Source organism: Gracilinanus agilis, chromosome 2, assembly GCF_016433145.1.
Source record: "Gracilinanus agilis isolate LMUSP501 chromosome 2, AgileGrace, whole genome shotgun sequence".
Taxonomy (NCBI): Eukaryota; Metazoa; Chordata; class Mammalia; order Didelphimorphia; family Didelphidae; genus Gracilinanus; species Gracilinanus agilis.
In genome coordinates this window covers 291,208,806-291,227,856 of record NC_058131.1, presented here as the reverse complement: position 1 = coordinate 291,227,856, position 19,051 = coordinate 291,208,806, and the positions used below count along the sequence as shown (strand labels likewise).

The following is a 19,051-nucleotide window of genomic DNA, read 5'->3' as shown; positions in this document are numbered from 1 at the left end:
GAACATATGATCACACACAATCACCATTTCACTGTTTTCTTTTGTTGCAAGGTCAACTCAAGCTGTGGTAACAAGGCTTGAATACAGTCCTTCTGTGAGTTCTTGTGGTATTTAGTATTTCCACTGGCAGTTCAGCTTGAGTTGACCAGTAATTCCCAACTGTCATGAAAAATTCCATCATCCCTGACCACTGGCAGATCTCGCAAGGGAAGAGAAACTGGGGTATCACCATTATCTTGAACTTTATTTTCTTGCTCTACCTTAGTTTCAGTATTTATCACATCAGGAGTTTCATTAGTTCTATACTGTGCCCGTCCAAAGTCTTGTTACTGGTGCATATACAGCTCCATATTTTTCATTTGGATCTATAACAACTTTAACATTATCTTTACTTCCAATTCTCTACAGAACCAAGGAATTATTATCTTTACCGTGTAAGCCATACCAGAAAATATCCATCTTATTCTATATATTCCATAGGTACACAATAACAACACAGGCATGTGTGTAACTACATCCAACATTGTTATTTGCCATATACATTGTGCTATCAACATCCACAACCAGTCTAATGTATATAGGAACATCTTTAACAAATAATGAATAAACCAAATCAATTTCCACAGACAATACATACGATAATCAATAATGTCTTCCATAATGACTCTAGTCAATATCTCTACAACAAAGAGACTGGGTGCTAGTACTATGGTATTATTATTGCTATAAGTCACAATGGAATGACTTAAAACCAGTATAAACAATAAGACTTTAACACTATTAACAATAAAACAAGACACAGGAGGGTAAAAACAACAAAGAGCAAAAAAAAAAAAAAAAAAGCAAAATAAATGGTTAAAAACCCCTTCCCTGAGGCTCTGATATACTTAGTAGTAATTTGAGAACTCCAAAGAATTTCCTCGATGACTCAGGGAAGAGAGCAGTATGTCCTGAATGGTTTAGAACCTTCAGGTTTCAACCAACTACTGAGGAGCTGAGATGGAATTTTGACCTCCAAGCTATTTCCAGTGTGAGCTTGGCTCTATATCTGAACACTTCCTGTGTCTCCTCTCTCAACTCCCCATCTGGGTATCTGGGTATGCCAAACTGTAAGGGAATAAAGTCTATAGGGTTGTGGCCAACTGTCAGTCATTAAACCAGCCCTTAAGGAAGGGTAATAACTTAGGAAGTGGGTAAAACCTGGTAACACTAAACTGAAGGAATGACAGTTGGGAATTACTGTTCAACTCAAGCTGTGGTAACAAGGCTTGAATACAGTCCTTCTGTGAAGTTCTTTTGGGGTTTTTGAAGAAGGCACAGGAAGGTTAAAAACACTGTTTAATAAAGATAAATTAAGGGAAGGAGATGAGGGAGTAAGGTCAAGATACTCTTAACAACTATGGGATAACCCAAAGGGCAGGAGGTCTGCCCTTTGGGTTACAAGGTAAGTCTGGCTGGACACAAGGGGAAAGGGTTTCTCACACAGATGTCCTTGGTCTGTTGATCAGATGAGTCAGATTGTCCCAGGACCACAGGTACAAAGCCAAGTAAATCCAAAAGGGAAAATCAGGGAGAAATATGTATCTTATATGTCCACCATATAAGTCAGCCTTCTAATCTCAACCTGTGCTTTTGGACTTGCTAGATGATGGTCTTGTGTTCATGTAGATACTTCCCAAGGCACAGAGATAACCCCAAATCCCCAGGCTCTTAGGTCAGTGGCTATATCTCCAGCTCCTCCACACCAACTGCCATAGAGAGAGTCCACTGAGAGAAGTCCCTTGCTGCATTCCAGGTTTGGAATGTCCAGCCCTGTCAGTCGTTGCCTGCTTTTGCTTTCTACTCTTAAAATGCTATTTTCCTATTACAGTTTGGGGAGAAGAGTATATCCAGAAATGACTGATATAAAAAGGTACTACAATTTTCTTTCCCTATTTGAAAAAATAAAATTAAAAAACTATATTGATTTTTCTCCTCTCTCATCCTCCTCACAGCCAATTAGTTGCTAAAAATTATGGATTCTACCTTCATAGCTTCTCAAATCCTTTCCCTTTTCTCCAATCAATTACTCATGTAATGACAAACTAAATGTATTTCTCTTTTAAAATAAGTTAATAAACTGGAATTCTAGGGGTCCTATAGGTCTATTTTTAGCTGGATTTTTGCAAAAGCATTTGTAAATTATTGTGTGTAGTGAGAAATTAGTGTTATTCTCAATTTATTAATGGTTATTGATGCCTCCAAAAAGTGACTCTTTAGCACAGTAAGAGACTCTTTAGCATAGTAGGCAGCACATAAGCTGAAGGTATGATCCTTGGAAGGAGGGTGTGATATACTGGTAAGGCTTCTGGAGATAGGAAGAGTCATTCCATTTAGGCTTGGCCCTGATGGGAATGATCATTCCCACTCAAACTCAAAATAAGGTCTATTGTTAATCTGAGACTAGTGAAGTTGGACTCTCCCTCAGGAAGGAACTCTCATGTGACAAGATTAAACCTGGGACTTTCACTTTTAAGCTAAGTAAACTGGGTTCATTAAATCTTTCTAAGCTACAAGTTTGGAGGCTTCTAGATTCCAAGTTGACAAGCATTAAGATAATGTCAATTACTATTATTAATATCATGAAAACAGCATACTACATACACATAGTCAACATTCGATAAATGCTTGTGGCATATTATAGTAGGAAGGAAGGTAGGCCAGCAGTCATGCAATCCATTATCAAGTGGTACTATCAACTTAATCTTAGACTAGTCAGTCACACTTTCTCTGGCTTCAGTTCACTCATCTGAAAAATGAGAGCTTTAAGAATATATATATATATGTATATATATATAGTTCTATAATTTAATGATCTATGATGATATTATCCTCTTCCCCTTAAAGATTTCAACATAGCTAAATAAAGACTTTCCAACTTTTAATCACTATAAGAATTGCAAGAAACACCTTTAGTAGAGATCAACTGCAAAGAAAACTAAAGAGAAAGGTAGACAAAATTTAAAGAAGATCTAACAGTCCATAGATATATTAATTTATTTTGACAGCCATTTCATATTTGTAGTTCAAGGTAAACAGGATATTCTTCCTTATTTGTATTATTTCCTTGGGCTAAACTTAGAAGCAACTCAACCTGTTCAGGTATTCCAAAATGACTATTAAATGAAGTGGTATATAAATTAAACTTAATGAGGAAATGTCTTGAGCATACGTTATGGCTAGCAATTTCAGAAGACAAAAAGATTATTATGGCAAGGTCCTTGACCTCAGATACAGTTAACCTGTCATATCTCCTACATATTTTTTTTTTTGGTAGGGATGGGGAAGATGAAAAAAGGAAGATCTGAATCTGTGATTTCAACAGTTTTGGAAACTCTTGGTATGAAAATTTTGCTGATGCAAATTAACAACTTTTATATATTGTATAATCTTAAGAGTTGTCTGGAGGAACTGAGAAGTGATTTGAGGTCTTCTTGACTCCAGAATAACCCTCTATCAAAAATGCCAGGATGCCTTTAACAGCCTTCATATTCTTGGTTATATTATTTTTGCAGGAAATGTAAAATATATATTCTATTTAATAATTTCTAAACACAGTGTTGTGACATTATTTTACCTCTGCTGCCTTTTCTCTAGGTATAATGAAAGTCCACAGATGAGAGTAACTACACTTCAGAAAGAGTACAAAAATACTATTACAGGTAACTAATTTATATTTTTGGCTGGATCTACATAAGCATATTTAGTTACTTAAATTTTATCCATTTAAAGTACAACACTTCAACTGCAATTAAATATTTGTGGCATTCATGAGTCTTATAAGGCCATTTCCCACAATATCTAATTAGCTTCATAACAGGATCCAGGTATTTAGGTACAACAAAAATCAAAACAAGTTTTTCATAATTTGTGGAAGAAAGCCATATAAAGAAAAGCAAAATATATAAAGCTTTTTTCATAAGCTCACCTAAACAAACATCCTCTACCTCAACCCAATTGCTTAGTTAATCCACATCTATTTAAAAATCAATCTTGAAATAAATCAAACATATACACCTACAATATTATTTTCAACTATGTTTTAATTATTGTGTTTTATACTCCTATAGTACCTTTTCTAATGCTTGAACTTAGTAAAGTTTTCATAACTATTCCAAGTCAATAAATTTAATAAAAATATATTACATATATACTATGTGCAATCCACTGTCTTGGGTGATGGAATGCAAAGACAAAAATGAATCAGTCTGTATCCTCAAGAAGTTTAAAATCTATTGAAGTGGGAGGGGAAAGAGGAATTATAATATATACATAGATAATATGTGGTAATTTGAGGAGTTATAAAACATCAATATCTAGAGGGGCAAGGCAAATCTTTATAGGAACAAAGAATCACAAAGATCTAAAGCTAGAAGAAACCTTAGATGTCATCTGTAAGCCCAGTATTCTATCTACAAGAACAGAAGTCATGCCCCTTTGACCCATTACCTATTTTTGTGTGGGCTGTGAAGAAGGAATCAAACTTTCTTTGTCTATCAATCAGCAACTTTTAAATTAATTAATCAAAAACTTAAGCACCCCTACTTAACACTAAGCAAGAAAATTCACCAGTCACTTATCTAGAGTAAGCTCACACCTCCAAAGGCTACTGCCACCCCGCCTTGGGCAAATTGAAAGTCTGCAATTAAAAAAAGGACTATAAAAAGTCCTGAACTTCCTTTCTGGGGGCCTTCTCCTTTAGAGGACAACTTCAAGAGACTCTACGTAGGGTGAGCTGGGTGAGTAGCTGACCTACCTTTCCTGGCTTCTGGAGAGATTGGTTCCAGAGAGGCCTTCCTTTCACAGAGGAGGCTGCTTTGGTGGAACCTTTGCTGAAGACACTACCGGGTCTTCTGACTGAAGGTTACTGAGCCCTGGTAGAGCTAAGGCTAGACACCAGAGCAACACTTAGGGTGGTAAGCTAGACATTTCTCTACTGCTCTTTTACATTTTTCCACTTTCACTCTTAACACCTCTTTGTAAATAAAGCTACTAAAAGTCATTTTGACTTAAGCCATAATATTTTTAAATCAGCAACCACAATATTACTTTAGAACTTTCATATTAGCATAAAAACCTAAATTTTATATTCTTACAGGGCTATGAATAGCTTTTACATTGAAACATACAATATAACTCTATTTTTAAATGTAAAAATCATTCTTAGTTTGGAGAGGTACCAGGTTGGTCATAGTTTACAGATTATTGAGCCTTGTACTATACTCTATGGAGACGACACATGGGTTGAGGCATAAAAGAAAAAGATTTTGAATGGCAGAGGTGAGGCAGTTGTACATGCCAGGCATGAGAGACAAATTATGCAAGTACTCTAGGAATATCAAATTGTGATAATAAGATTAAACCTACCCTGCCCATTTTTAGATTTAATCACCAAAAGTGTAAACACCACCACTTAATTCTCAAGTGGGGAGGTCTATAACCAAAATGTGCAAGAGTGGGTGACAAATTAGAATTGACTAACTGCCCCCTGGGCAGTCCTAAGCAAACATATAAACTAGAAGGAAGGCACAGGAAGTGACGCAAAAGAAGCACCTTTAAAAGGGAGTGACAACTTCCTGTAAGGGTGTTCTTGTTCGTGTCTTGGAGATGGAACTCAAGTTGGAGACTCTGCTTGCTGGACCTGAGACCTTAATGAGATTGTTCTTAAATCTCTCCCTTAGAACTACATGTGGTGAGGTGCCGAGTGTAAAGACTGACTCTTTCTGGATTTCTCCGAAGGAACTTTCCTTTCAAGAGAGGCTTCATTCAGCCCTTGGCTCAAGGCTGAGCCTTCCCTGGCTGAGGGAATTATTAGCCCTGCTTGAGTTGAGCCAGGGGCCAGAGCAAACTACTTAAGTGTGTTAGGTTAGCTATCTTGCCCTATCCTTTCTCTGATTTTCTTACTTTCACTCTCTCTTCTCATCTGTCACTCTCCTCATCTGTAAATAAACTACCATAAAAGTCATTTTGACATGAGGTTTTTCATTAGGAATTGAATCAATTCCTTGGCAACCAAAACTTTTAATATTCAGTCAACTAAATCCTAATTTTACCCTTTACAAAATTCAGGTAATGGCAAGTGGGCCAATTTGGCTTGAATGGAAATTGCTGTAAAAGGAGCAGGTGAAGTAAGCTGACATTTCATAAAAGCATATTATAACAAAGTAAGGGTTCTTAAACATGGTTAGCTCTGTGCCTTAGGAATTTTATTTTGTCAAATGTATAGAAGATGGATTGAAGAAAGGAAAAACAGTAAACAAGAACTTCAAATAGGAGGTTACTATGAGAGTATAAGTGAGAGGTGATGAGGACTTAAAATAAGGTGATGTGGATGGAGAAAAGGAAAAGAATTAGAGATGTTGTGAAGGGAGAATCCATCAGATTTAGTAACTGAATGAATGTTAGAAGAATGAGAGAGGGAAAAACCAAGGGTGACTCTTAGGTATGATTAATCTGATTAAAAAGGAAAATGGTTGTGCCCTCAACAAAAACTGGGACCATTAAGGGACAGTGGAGAGGAGCCTGTGGTAATCTTACACAGACCATAACTCATTACAAACAAGGTTTTATGAAGGAGAAGAAGTGTGTAAAAGATGTCAACAAAGAAATGAATGAGAAAAGAAAGAAGATTGTCTGGTCAACAAGAAAAGAAAGGGAAAATGATGGACAACCTAAGCACCTTAAATGGACCAAGATGATCTAACTTCCAGATCTAGCTATGTTCCTTCACAACCTTTCCTTTGCCCCTAATATCTAATGTTTTCTAACTTACTAAATCACACTCATTTTAATTTCTCAATTATCAAGAGAAAGTGTGGAAGATCCCCAAAATACTGAGACATGTCACCCCATGGTGAACTTCTGGGAAGACAGAATAGTGTTGCAGATTGGCATGGAAAGGCAATGATCGTACTGTTGGAAGGGACATCTACACCATTGTGAGTACAGAAACATGAGCATTTTAAAATAAAAAAGAAGCATCTTAACAATAACAGTTGTCCAAAAATGAAATAGATTAAGAAATAAAAGGTTTTCTAAAACACTATAAGCTTGTGACCACCTGTCAAATGAGCTGTAGTGAGGTTTCATCCTTGGGTGTGGGTTATAACAGATCAATGTTGGGGCCCCTCAACTTCTAAATTTTATGATTCTACTCCTAGTTTTGCTCACTGGGACCAAGAACAACAAAGCCTAATGCCTAACCCACGTGGCAACCCTTCACATACTTGAATACAGCTATCATGTCAAATCTTCACTTCTCTAGTTTAAATATGCCTAGTTCTGGCCATGGACCTCAGGGACAATCTCTAGTTTCCCCCTCACAATTCCAGTTGCCTCCTCTGGACAAATTCCAGTCTGTCAATGTCTTTCCTAAAATGTGCTACCTATTCCAAATTAAAAATACTTCAAGGTCAAGTAGTCCAACCTATCATCCTTCTATCATCGTCAAATGTACTAAATAGGATAGCAATATCAAATGAATCTCAAGTGAGTTAACCTGGAACAGTCTGTTTTTTAGGAGTTTATAATTTAAGACATAACACTGACAGAGAAAGCTTTTAAGCACATTATAGGCAGGACTGAACCTCAATTATCTAAGACAGACAGAGGTCTATTTCCATGGTAAATCATTCCCCCACTTCACTAATAAATGAGTGGTTTAATAACTTTGAGTCTAACCCACCTCAATTCATTAAGTATACATTTGTTTAAATGCTTTGTATTATTTTAATACATGCACACTTTTGCTTTCCTATTATATGGCAAGTTCATTGAGAGTAGGTCTTTTTGAATAATGTGATGAAGAGAAACTTATTCAATAAAAATAGTGTGTTATAACTAGGGTCATAACTAGAAAATGTAGTGAGAGCAATTGCCCTGAAGCACTTTCTGGCAGTGATGCTGGGAAAGAAGGGAAGGTGTAAGGGGAAAGATTTGAGGGAAGGGAGATTTCCCCCCCTAAACCACCTTACTTCCTGAAAGGTTCCCCCTTTAGATACCACTACAAGTATAAAAAGTCCATCACCTATTAGCTATATCTATTTCCATATTTCTCAGGGCAGCTGGGGAGCTCAGTGGATAGAGTGCCAGGCCTAGAGATAAGAGTTCCTGGGTTCAAATCTGGCCTCAGACACTTCCTAGCTGTGTTACCCTGGGCAGGTCACTTACCCCCCCCTTGCCTAGCCCAGTGATGGGCAAACTTTTAAAAGTGGGGGCCAAAGGAAAGGAAATGCTCATTTGTCAATCTGTTTCTAAGGCAACTCTTTCCTGGTTTCATTGTATCCTACTCATTGTAGTCATCAAATTAGGAATAATGTTGTGTGGCTGGATAGAACATTTGGGGGGCCACATATGGCCTGTGGGCCTAGCCTAGCCCTTGCTACTCTTCTGCCTTGGAACCAATACATAGTATTGATTCTAAGGTGGAAGGTAAGGGTTTAAAAAAAAAAAAAGATACACATACTTCTCAATGTTTTCCTCTACAAAATGAAGCTATACTTAATGACTTCTAACAGTCTCTTTAAGCTCCAATATTCTACGTTTCTCATTACACACGTACTTGTGAAAGAGATGTCCACAAGGCAGTTTCCTTGCAGACTGCATGGAGTCCCAGCAGATGGCACAGTCATCATTATTGACAGCTAGTTCTTCAGGAGTTGCAACTGCAAACCTATAATAAAAACAAAAAAATGGAAAAAAATGGAAGTAGAAACATCAATGTTGCTTTTCCAGAGCACCACAGTAAATTCTAAGCACTTTTAATCAGCATTTTACTCAATCCTTAAAATATTATACCTATTAAGGAATGACAATTCACGTTTTACCACACTAGTTTACAAGGAATATTCATATACTTCCCCAAAGAAATTATGTGAAATAAACAGAGCAAGTTTAATCACCCCCATTTTGTACAAATGGAAATGAAGAGGTCACAGATTTGTCATACTGCCAATAAGAGTTTAAACAGAGGGGATTCTGATTTCAAGGCAAGTATTCTTTCCACTACATTACGATGCCCCACCCTAAGGAAGGCGAGGAACTTAAAATCCTTACAAAATTTAAAACAAAAATGATCCATGTTCATTTTCTTTCATAACTTACACAAGACTGAGAAAAATTTATTCATAAATTTAAATCTTATTAAAATCCATGTTTATTGTTAGATAGCCTTTTTAGATTTCTCATATAGGACAGCAGTATGTTTAAAGCCCAAAAAGTCTGGGAAAAAAAACAAGACAAAACAAAAATAACTGGGCCACCTTGCATTTCCAATTACCTATACTTGCAATACCCTTTCCTTTGTTTTTGCCTAATATTTATTTTTTAAGACCAAAGTCATGTGCCACCTATTCTGTAAATCAAAAGCCCTAATCCAGCTAGTCATTGATAAGACTAATAAATTGGTTTAAGAGTTATATTTTGTCCTAGGTAGCTTGCTGGTGGTGCAGTGGATGGGATGCTGGGCCTGGAATCAGAGAGTCTCATCTTCCTGAGTCCAAGTCTGTCCTGGGCAAGTCACTTAACCCTGTTGGCCTCAGTTTCCTCATCTGTAAATGAGCTGGTGAAGGAAAAGGCAAACCACTCCCAGTATCTTTGCCAAGAAAATCCCAAATGGGATCATGACAAGTCAGACACATAACAATAACATTTTATCCTAGAAACAATAAATAGCTGCTGAAAAGGCTTGAGTGGGGAGTTATGTGGTCGGATCTAGATTTAGATTTAGGAGTACCTTAGCAATAGTGTGGAGAAAGTCTTAGAATGGGGAGAGATAGGAAGCAGGGAGATCAATCAGGCAACCCTGCAATAGGTGAGAGGTTTGATAACTTATTCATTCCTGTAAGGGGGAAAAAGGGGTTTTATGGATTCAACATTAAAAGATGGTCGCCAGAGGATTGAACTATTATCAATCCTCAATTAAGAATAATCTCAAGTCAAAATTGACTTTTATGGAAGTTTATTTACAATTAAGAAGAGAGAGAAGAAAATAAGGAAATAAGAATCTAACCCAATAAGTATTTACTATGATACCTCTAATTAATCCAGGTAGTTCTTAACCCTCAGCCAAGAGTTAGAGGGCCAGAGGCCAGAATGTGAATGGAGCAAACTTCATTCACAGAGTCTACTAAAAGAAATTTCTTAAGAGAAGTTCAGGAAGATTCAGTCAGTCTTTAAACTCACCACATGGAATTCAAAGAATATGTTTAAAGCAGTCTCACCAGGGTCTCAGCATTCCAACACTCCTCCATGAACCAGAAAAGGTCCATCACCAGATGCTCTCTTCCACGAAAGACCTCTCACTCACTCAACTCCCTCTTTTTAAAGGGGTCACTTATGCGTCACTTCCTGTGCCTCCCTCCTAATTTGCATGTCTAATCACAATAGACAATTCTCATAGTACTGCCTAGGGGGCAGTCAGTTGATTCTGATTCGTCACCCACTCTAGCACATGTGGGTTATGGACCTCCCAGAATTAGAGGTGTTCTAACCTTTGGTGATTAAATCTAAAGATGGACAGTATAGACAATCTAATTATCACATTCCTCAGCTGTTAACACAATGATTTACATACAGTAGGCCCTTAATAAATGTTTGTTAATTGAATAGAATTAACCTAAAACTATAATATTGTAATATAATTCATAATAAAGTATGAGTAATAATTTTTTTTAAATCCAAAAGAATTTATCACTATCCAAAATGACTGTATTTCAACACTGTTAATCTGTGCTTACTTACCTGGCCTCCATATTTCCAACAACACGCAAGTAATTCTTGTGGCGACGGATTCGGCGCTGTACCTCATGGAACAGATAACGTAGCTGCATAAAGATCACCAAGCTGGCCATGGACAACCAGATGTTGCCAAACAACTTAAAAGAAGTTGAGAAAATGTAATAGAAAATTAATGCCCTGACATTAATAATAGGCTTCTGAAAGAAGTCATTGACTTATGTGGCACATGTTTAATGGGTCAACACGAAAGTGGTATGCCATGTAACTCATTGACTTCTGGCAAAATTTATAATGCATTACTATATGACTGCTATTATGAATCTTCAAATTATGCCTAATTTTTTTCTCTGGATACCTCTGATTTCATTCTTAAAAACCAAGTTGGTTTTCATCTTTATTATTTGCAAATCTAAGCAAAGTAAAATGTAAGCAGTTAAAACTTTTAAGTCAGAAAACAGCACAAAAGCTCCTTTTATTAAAACAAAAAGATGAGAAACTAATATTAGTACTATAGGAATTCTTGCCTATGCTTATACAGTTACTGCTAATTATCAGAAACCAAACTGTAGTACATAGGAAATTTTATGCTGAAAAAATTACATAATAACTCTAATCGGCAGATATCAGCCTAATTTATTATAAAATACTTCTTGTTTACTATATGCTTAGATAGGGAAGACAGTAAGATTACATTTTAACTACCTTTTTATCAACTCATTACATCCTATGTTTCATTTAAAAATTTTCTAATGAGATCTTATCCAGAGTTTTTAGCTGTTTATTTGGACGTTACATACCAACATATGAATATGGTGCATGAGGTCCAGGGACAACAAAGTGAGCTCCATAACAAAATCTGTATAATATACGTAAGTTCCCTTTCCTTCCCATGTTCCTTCATGATTGAGATCCCAGAGGTGAATTACATAGCTGTTAAGAAGAAATAATATTTAAATTGTCAGGACTCATTTTTGTTCAAATGTGAAATTCTGCCCAATTTATATAAATGCCCCATCTTCCAAACTAAAGCCATAACTAAAAAGGGGTCAAGTATAGCTTTCTCTCCATGGTACCAACATGGAAGAAGGGGAAAAGGAGGAAGAGGATGGTGCATGCTTCATTCTTATGACACACAAGCTTTGTGGTCTTTCATCAAACTGATCTATGCCTAGGAATCCTCAGATTTCCATCACTGGGGAGTTCCTTTCTCAAGATTGTTGCCTTCCCAACCAAACCCTAAACAATACCCTCTATCTCTCTAAGTAAAGGCAGCTAACTACTAACCGTAAAATCACATGAGCAGTCCTCACTGTCACAAGGAGAGACTGTAAAAAATAAGAATACACATTTTTATCTAGTAAAATCCAGGATTATTCAGGCTGAACTCACTTTAACAATATACTATAAAACAAGATATAATCAACTCAATTAACAAGGAGTAAATTTCTTTTAGTAGGCCAAGAATATCAATCAGTTCTTTAATTCCCTATCTCCTAAAGACCATCCATTAGGGACTAATTCCATCATGAAGGAAAATCGATTTAATCAGTAGCCACTGCTGAAAACTGGGTATGCTAAGTTATTAAAATGCATTAGTAAGAAAAGTTTTGAATTATTTGTAAATTTAATTCATCTATTTTCTGTGGCTCTTCTTTAGAAGAGGAAATAAAACAATTAAAATATTCACTACAAAGAGCTCAAAGTCAGTTAAAGGAGTATGTAACTTTCAATATCACATGCAAGTAGAATTACTGATATAACTAACTCAGACCTTCAGTCCAAAGATTGACCAAGTTTTCAGGAAACAGTCAATTCTAGGAGATGGCAATAATGTTATTAATACTAAGACAGATGTTTTAAAAATTTTTTTGTAAACCCTTCCAGATGTTTCATGTCTAAAAAACTCAACCCATTTACACTGTTTTCCTTTTTTCCTTCTTTGTCTCTGTCTCTGTCTCTGTCTCTGTCTCTCCCTTTCTCTTCCTCTCTCTCTTTTACCTTCTGTCTTAGAATGAAAAGCAGTAAGGGCTAGGCAAATGGGGTTAAGTAACTTGTCCATGGTCACAGCTAGGAATTTTCTGAGGCCAGATTTGAACCCAGGATCTCTCATCTGCTTGCTGGTTCTTTGTCCACTGAACCACCTAGCCACCTCCTTTATACTGTTTTTCAGTAAAATTTTCAAGTAACAATGAATTACAATTTGCTAACATGACCATAAAGGACATATAAACCATGATGGTCAAGCATCACCTCAAAGAAGAGATTAAAAAATGGAATATCTTTCTTCTTCACAGAGATTGAGTATGGGCATGGGACACTATATAAAATGTCAAGAGTTTTTGAATATGCTAGTTAGTTCCACTACGCTCCCTCCCCCTTATTACTTTAAAGGATGAAACTCTAAAAAGGGAAAGGAAAAAATATTCTGGAAAACATAAGTAACAATAAAAACAAAAAATATATTATTATTATTACATTATTTTAAAAGATAAATATTTTAACAATTCAAAAGATCTGTGATCTTATTATGTTTATTGCCACCATCAGATCTGATTGCAATCCCTCCATTTTAGTAGTCTTCGTTATTTCTGTAGCCCATCAAAAATAACCAGATGGCTAATCTTCTGGAGTTTAAAAAACGCCTACACATCTATGTATATATGTTTGTATGTATGTATGTACATATATGGAAAACATACACATATTTATCTATCCAAAAATACTAGGGTTCAATTTAACATCACTATTTGAAACCACTATTTCAAAACATATCAAAGCCATCACAATAGTTAGGAACACTGCAATTCAAAATTTTATTTAAGAAAAGTTCATTTTCTATTTTTAAACAATATTTAGAAAAGGCTTAACTGTATTTCCTCTATCTAAAAGAAGGGAAAAAAGAATCTTAGCAATGAATTAATAGTATTCTCTTTACCCAAGAGAATATGAAGGAAAGAAAAAAGAAACCATACATTTCTTATGGCCATTTTATATGACAAAAAAAAAAATCTATATAATAAAAATGCTTTTTTTTTTTAAAAGAGTAAGACTCTATTACAATGCTAGCTCCAGGGACCAAAATAAAATTCCAAGTTATAGTGAAAAATATGTACTTTACATCATTATATACAAAAGGGCCAAGATTTAATTTAAACTATAACTAAATCCATACTATAGGAAGGTAGTTTTATAAAGGGGCTTCTAAAGCACTGCCAAAGAAGACAAAGTTAAAAATTTCATGCTATAATTGTATCAAATCATGTAATCAAAATTACTGCTATACTTTTCTCACATTTTGACCAACAAATATTAGTGGAAATTAGAGAACTGATGACAAACACTACATTGACTAGTAGATTCATAATAATAAGACATCTCTAATTCAAACTAATTAATGAGAAGATTCCAAATTGCTTTAAAATACTATTTTTCTAGGTATATCCAACACTCTACTTTAAATTTTATTTACTACTCATTTATACTATGAAAAAAATTTCTAATCAAAAATAAATTTCATCTCCATTTCAACAAATTCCTGATTAACGAAGTTCAAATTAATAATTTTTTTTGGAATAAGCTTTGACATCCCTGATATTTCAGAATATGTTTCACTATCACAAGTAAAGATGAAATTAATTTTTCTTAAAGCTTTCAAATAACATTTTTGCTCAGATCTGCCATTTCATCAATGTAGAAATTATCTGCAATGATGTAGATAGAACAGCAAACATATAGTCTAAAAATATTATCTGAAAAATATAGTCTTAGAGGATTGTCTATAACACTGAGATCAGTAAATGATTTGTCTGGGATCACAGAGCTTAGTAGCCAGAGATAGAACTCCTAGGATTTCTGGATACCAAAGTAAAAATTTCTATCAACTAAACTACTATGTTTATCTCAAGTAAAACACCCAACCCAATATAAAGACAAATTAAAAGGATAATTTTAAAATAAAAAAGATGACTTTAAAAAGTTAAAGTTGTACAATGGTAAACCTTCCTAAACTTTGAAACTGTTCCATAAATGTCTTAATAAATGCTGAATAGTTGTTATTATGGACACACCAGTTATTTTTTTATGACAACAGTTTGCATGCTCATCCTCTATAATTTTCCAAGGGTACAACTTATGTTGTACTTACGGAAAAATTTTTTTTTTGTAATATTAGCCACTTCAAAGTATTGCTTATGATACTCTAAGATGAGTAACTTTTCCTACTTAATGGCCATTATTAACTTTGCTATTCTTAATGAGTAAAGATTATACCTTAAAGGTTAATTTCTAATACTGAAAATACCTATAATCTCCTTGAAAATACCTAGAGAAAAATAATCACATATACAGCCAGGGCAAAATCCCATATTACAAGCCTCACCTCTGCAGCCATGAAGGCCAATGTGTGCATTCCATGGGTGTAGCCTGTCACACAGCAGACAACAGCTAATCCACAACAGGAGAGTAGCATAGCGATCAGAAGAGTCAGCACTCGAACATGGCTGCTCATTGGTGTGGTGGGAGAAAATGAAAGCTGGAGTAAAATAAAGACAGGGTCAGGTAATTGCTAACCTATATCCATGGAGGAAGAACAGAGGAAACTTAGCTTTCTGATTGAAACAAAAGTTTCTGTCGCAGCAGTTTTGTCTGACTTCATGTGATAAGAAGTGCTGCAGATAAGAGATACTGACTACCTCAGACTGTGATGACACTGTTTCTTTGTTATACCTTGATGTGTCCTAACATTAAGCATTGATTAACTTAACCAAAATGATGGATGATGAGAAGAATGACAGTGAGCACTGACACACTGTTGGGTTTTTTAAAAACCATTATCTCTGTGTTGGCAAACTTATGGCTTGTGTGCCAGAAGGGCTATTCCCCTCCCCATGGGCATTCTGAGGACATTTCTCACATGACCTGCCCATTTGCCCAGTAGCCCAATGGGAGATCTTCCTTGCTCCCCCATTTGGGGTAAGGGGGCAGCTCACATGTGGTGTGAGGGTTGTAGTTTGGGCCCTTAGTCTCTTAAAGGTTCACCATCCCTGCCTTATCTTATTTCTTAGAATTGATACTAAGTATTAGTTCCAAGGCAGAAGTGCAGTAAAGCTTAGGCAACTGGGATTAAGTGACTTGCCCAGAGTCCCACAGACAAAGAAGTATCTCAGGCCAAATTTGAACCTAGGACTTCCTATCTCCAGACATGGCTCTCTATCCACTTAGCTACCTAGTTGTCCCACTTAAATAGTGTGTTTTTTAAACCTTTACCTTTCGTCTTAGAATCAATACTGTGTATTGCTTCCAAGGCAGAAGAACAGTAAGGGCTAGGCAATTGGGGGGGTTGGGGGGTGGGGGAGGGGGGAGAAGTGACTTGTCCAAGGTCACACAGCTAGGAAGTGTCTGAGGTCATATTTGAACCCAGGACTTCCTGTCCCTAGGTCTGGCTCACAATCCAGTTAGCCACCTAGCTGTCCCCTTACATAGTGTTTTAAGGTTTGCAAAACATACCATTCCCCTCATCAGTGAAGTCAATGATACTAAGAGCAATTATTTCTTTACATTCCTCTTAATAAAGGCATCCTTTGAAACTGTATACATTTTGTGAGGTACATAGCTGATCACCTTGTACTAAGATTACAACACAGCATACTTTGTTCTATTTGTATATCTTTATTTGTTATGAATAAAAATTAATCTTGGAGTCTTCATATTAAATTTATAAGTATTTATTACTAAAGAGAAAGAAAAAGAGAGAAATAAGGTTTTCAACCTATCCAATTTTAAAAGTCTCCAGCCAAGTTACTTCTGCTCTATCAGATCCTAGATGCTCCATGGGCCCAGCTAACCACATAGACAGGCCAGACAAATTAAGACCAACCAAGGATAAGGCTTGAGTTCAGAAAGGGCCTGGAGCCCAAGAGGCCAAGTTTCAGATTCCCAGCCCAGCATGGTCCCCTCTAGGCCAGTCACTGCTTGCCAAAAAAGGCTTACATAGATGAGCACTGGGATGGCTGTGTTAAAGCTCCTTTCACAAGCCCCCAAAATGGCAGAGAGTGAGCCTGCTTCACCAGTTGGCTTTTCAAGCTCATCCAAACCCTCCCCCATGATCCTCCAATTGGCCATGGTTTCACTTCAGTCCCCACAGGTCACATTCCCCAACTTCCACTGGTCAGGATTCTTGGCTGCCACACTGGCAAATTAAGACACATGACTCTGTGACTCCTACGATGTAAGACTTCTGGGATCTGATGGTCTCTTAGATATTTAATTCATACAGATTTACTAAGACAATGTTTGGGAGACTAAAATGGAAGACTGACTTTGAAAGTAGTACTTGGGAATATGGGAAGTTTAGCTAGAGAAAATAAGAGACTTCATAAAATTTTATTAAATTCCTAAAAGTCTGAGAGAGAAGACTTGGTTGAAAAGCAGTTGACCATAATGCTGGGTAATCAGAACAGGCTAGTTCAAGAAAACTATAGACGTAAGCTAAGGAAGTTGCAGAGTTAGGGTTCAAGTTTTCACCCAAAGTTGAGGGAAAGAGCTCAAATCTAGACAGAAAATAGCCCTATCTCACTTTCCCGGAAACCCCAGTAGCTAAAAGGGATAACTCATTCTCTGCAACATCGGTATGATATCAATAATAGACAGCTAGAAGTATGGTATCAATAACAGACAGCTATCAAGTTGGGATTAGAAGAGTCAGCTAACTGGAAAAAGAGGAAACATCAAGTGCTAGAAGAGCCTGATTAAAGCTTTAAACTTTAATTGAGCTGGAAGAGCAATGGAAGACCATGTACCTCTAAATTAGCTAATCTAAATATAATCTATATGTCAAGACAACTTAGTACTATGGTAGAACCATTTATGTCCTTGAACAGACTCTCCTAAACAATCTGAGGGGAGGACTAACAAAGGAAAAATGGAAGTGAGGCTATAAATCCCAGGACTTAAATGGTCTTTGAAGAACCCCTTCCTAACCAATAAGTAGCAAAAAAAAAAACATCCCAGCAAGTGACAAAAAGTACGGTGCATTGGCCTGTGTTAGAAGACAAAAATAAAGGTTCAGAGGAATCTTTTCATTTCCCTGTTGCCTAACATGTAGCTATGATTTATTATCCATCTGATTTAATAGTTTGGAACTCTGATTCCCAAATGTTTATTGTTATGTGAATTCAGATCTGACTTTATATTATTCTGTACCTCTTCAGTTTAAAAAAGGAGCCAGAGGTACAATATGCATTATTCTGCATCCTGGGGCTTTGGGACATTCCCAGGATGAGTAAAGTTTAATTGTACTGACAACCTAATAAACACAAGAAATAGTAAAAAAAAAAAAAAAAAAAAAAAAAAAGGATGGTGCATGAGACCTTTCTTTTTAAGGACTAACATCCCAGAGTATCCAAGCTGCTCAATTATACTCCCCATTTCAAAGCTGCCAGAATCATGTGATTAAATTAAGCAAAAAAGGTCATTCTGCAAACTTACATATTCAAACCTGTCTTTGCACAGCTGTACCATCAGGTGCAGAAACACAAGCCCCGCAAACCAGAGACACCACATCACCACTTCTTCTACTGTCTGGACATTCAGCACACCAAAAATGAAAATGAACTTGTAGAAGATAAAATTCCAAAACTTGTCCTTTAGGTGCTAAGAAGAAAAAAATAAAATGGAAAAAAGTTCATAAAAGGGTCTACCATCATGAAACACCCCACTTATCAAGAAATTTTCCTATACCCAAAGTAAGTTGCCATGGAAAAAAGTCTGCATTTAGCTACTTACCACCTTTAAACAGTTTCAATATTTATTTCTAAGAAATAAGTGGTATGATGATATCTACTAGGAAAGGATAAAGGGGGAGTGGTGACATTGGCAAAAATCATGTACTAATCATTTCACTGCCCATTTTGAAATAACCTACAAAATTGGCATTTATAAAAGAACTTTGCAATTTTAATCCTGTTTTTTAATGATTTCTGCTATATAAAACTTTATTAGGAATGGTTATACTTGTCCTAACTATGACCAAAAATATTCTTGGTATTTGAAATATACTGAAAATGCTTATTATACTATTACAAAATTTCATGTTTTCATTTCTCTAAAATATTACATTGCAGAACAATTGCTGATTTGCACTGAAAGGAGTTTCTGACAAACTCTCAAGACTAGGATAAAAAAAGAATGACTGTGCATTTAATATTAGTAAATGGGGAAATTTTATATTTTAAAAAAGATCACTAGGTTTTCTAAATGAACTACAGAAAAGTTAAGA

General features: G+C 35.9%; 1 protein-coding gene across 1 annotated transcript in view; it reads right to left on the bottom strand.

Moving 5' to 3' along the window:
* The window catches only part of AMFR (autocrine motility factor receptor), a 65,833-nt gene that overhangs the window by 20,375 nt on the left and 26,407 nt on the right, over positions 1–19,051 (bottom strand). The window contains exons 4-9 of the mRNA XM_044659714.1: positions 18,262–18,426; positions 15,155–15,307; positions 12,061–12,101; positions 11,574–11,706; positions 10,780–10,913; positions 8,600–8,710 (exon numbers count right to left, since the gene is read on the bottom strand). Of these exons, the coding sequence (XP_044515649.1) occupies positions 8,600–8,710; positions 10,780–10,913; positions 11,574–11,706; positions 12,061–12,101; positions 15,155–15,307; positions 18,262–18,426 (737 nt within the window). The remainder of the gene's footprint in view (positions 1–8,599; positions 8,711–10,779; positions 10,914–11,573; positions 11,707–12,060; positions 12,102–15,154; positions 15,308–18,261; positions 18,427–19,051) is intronic.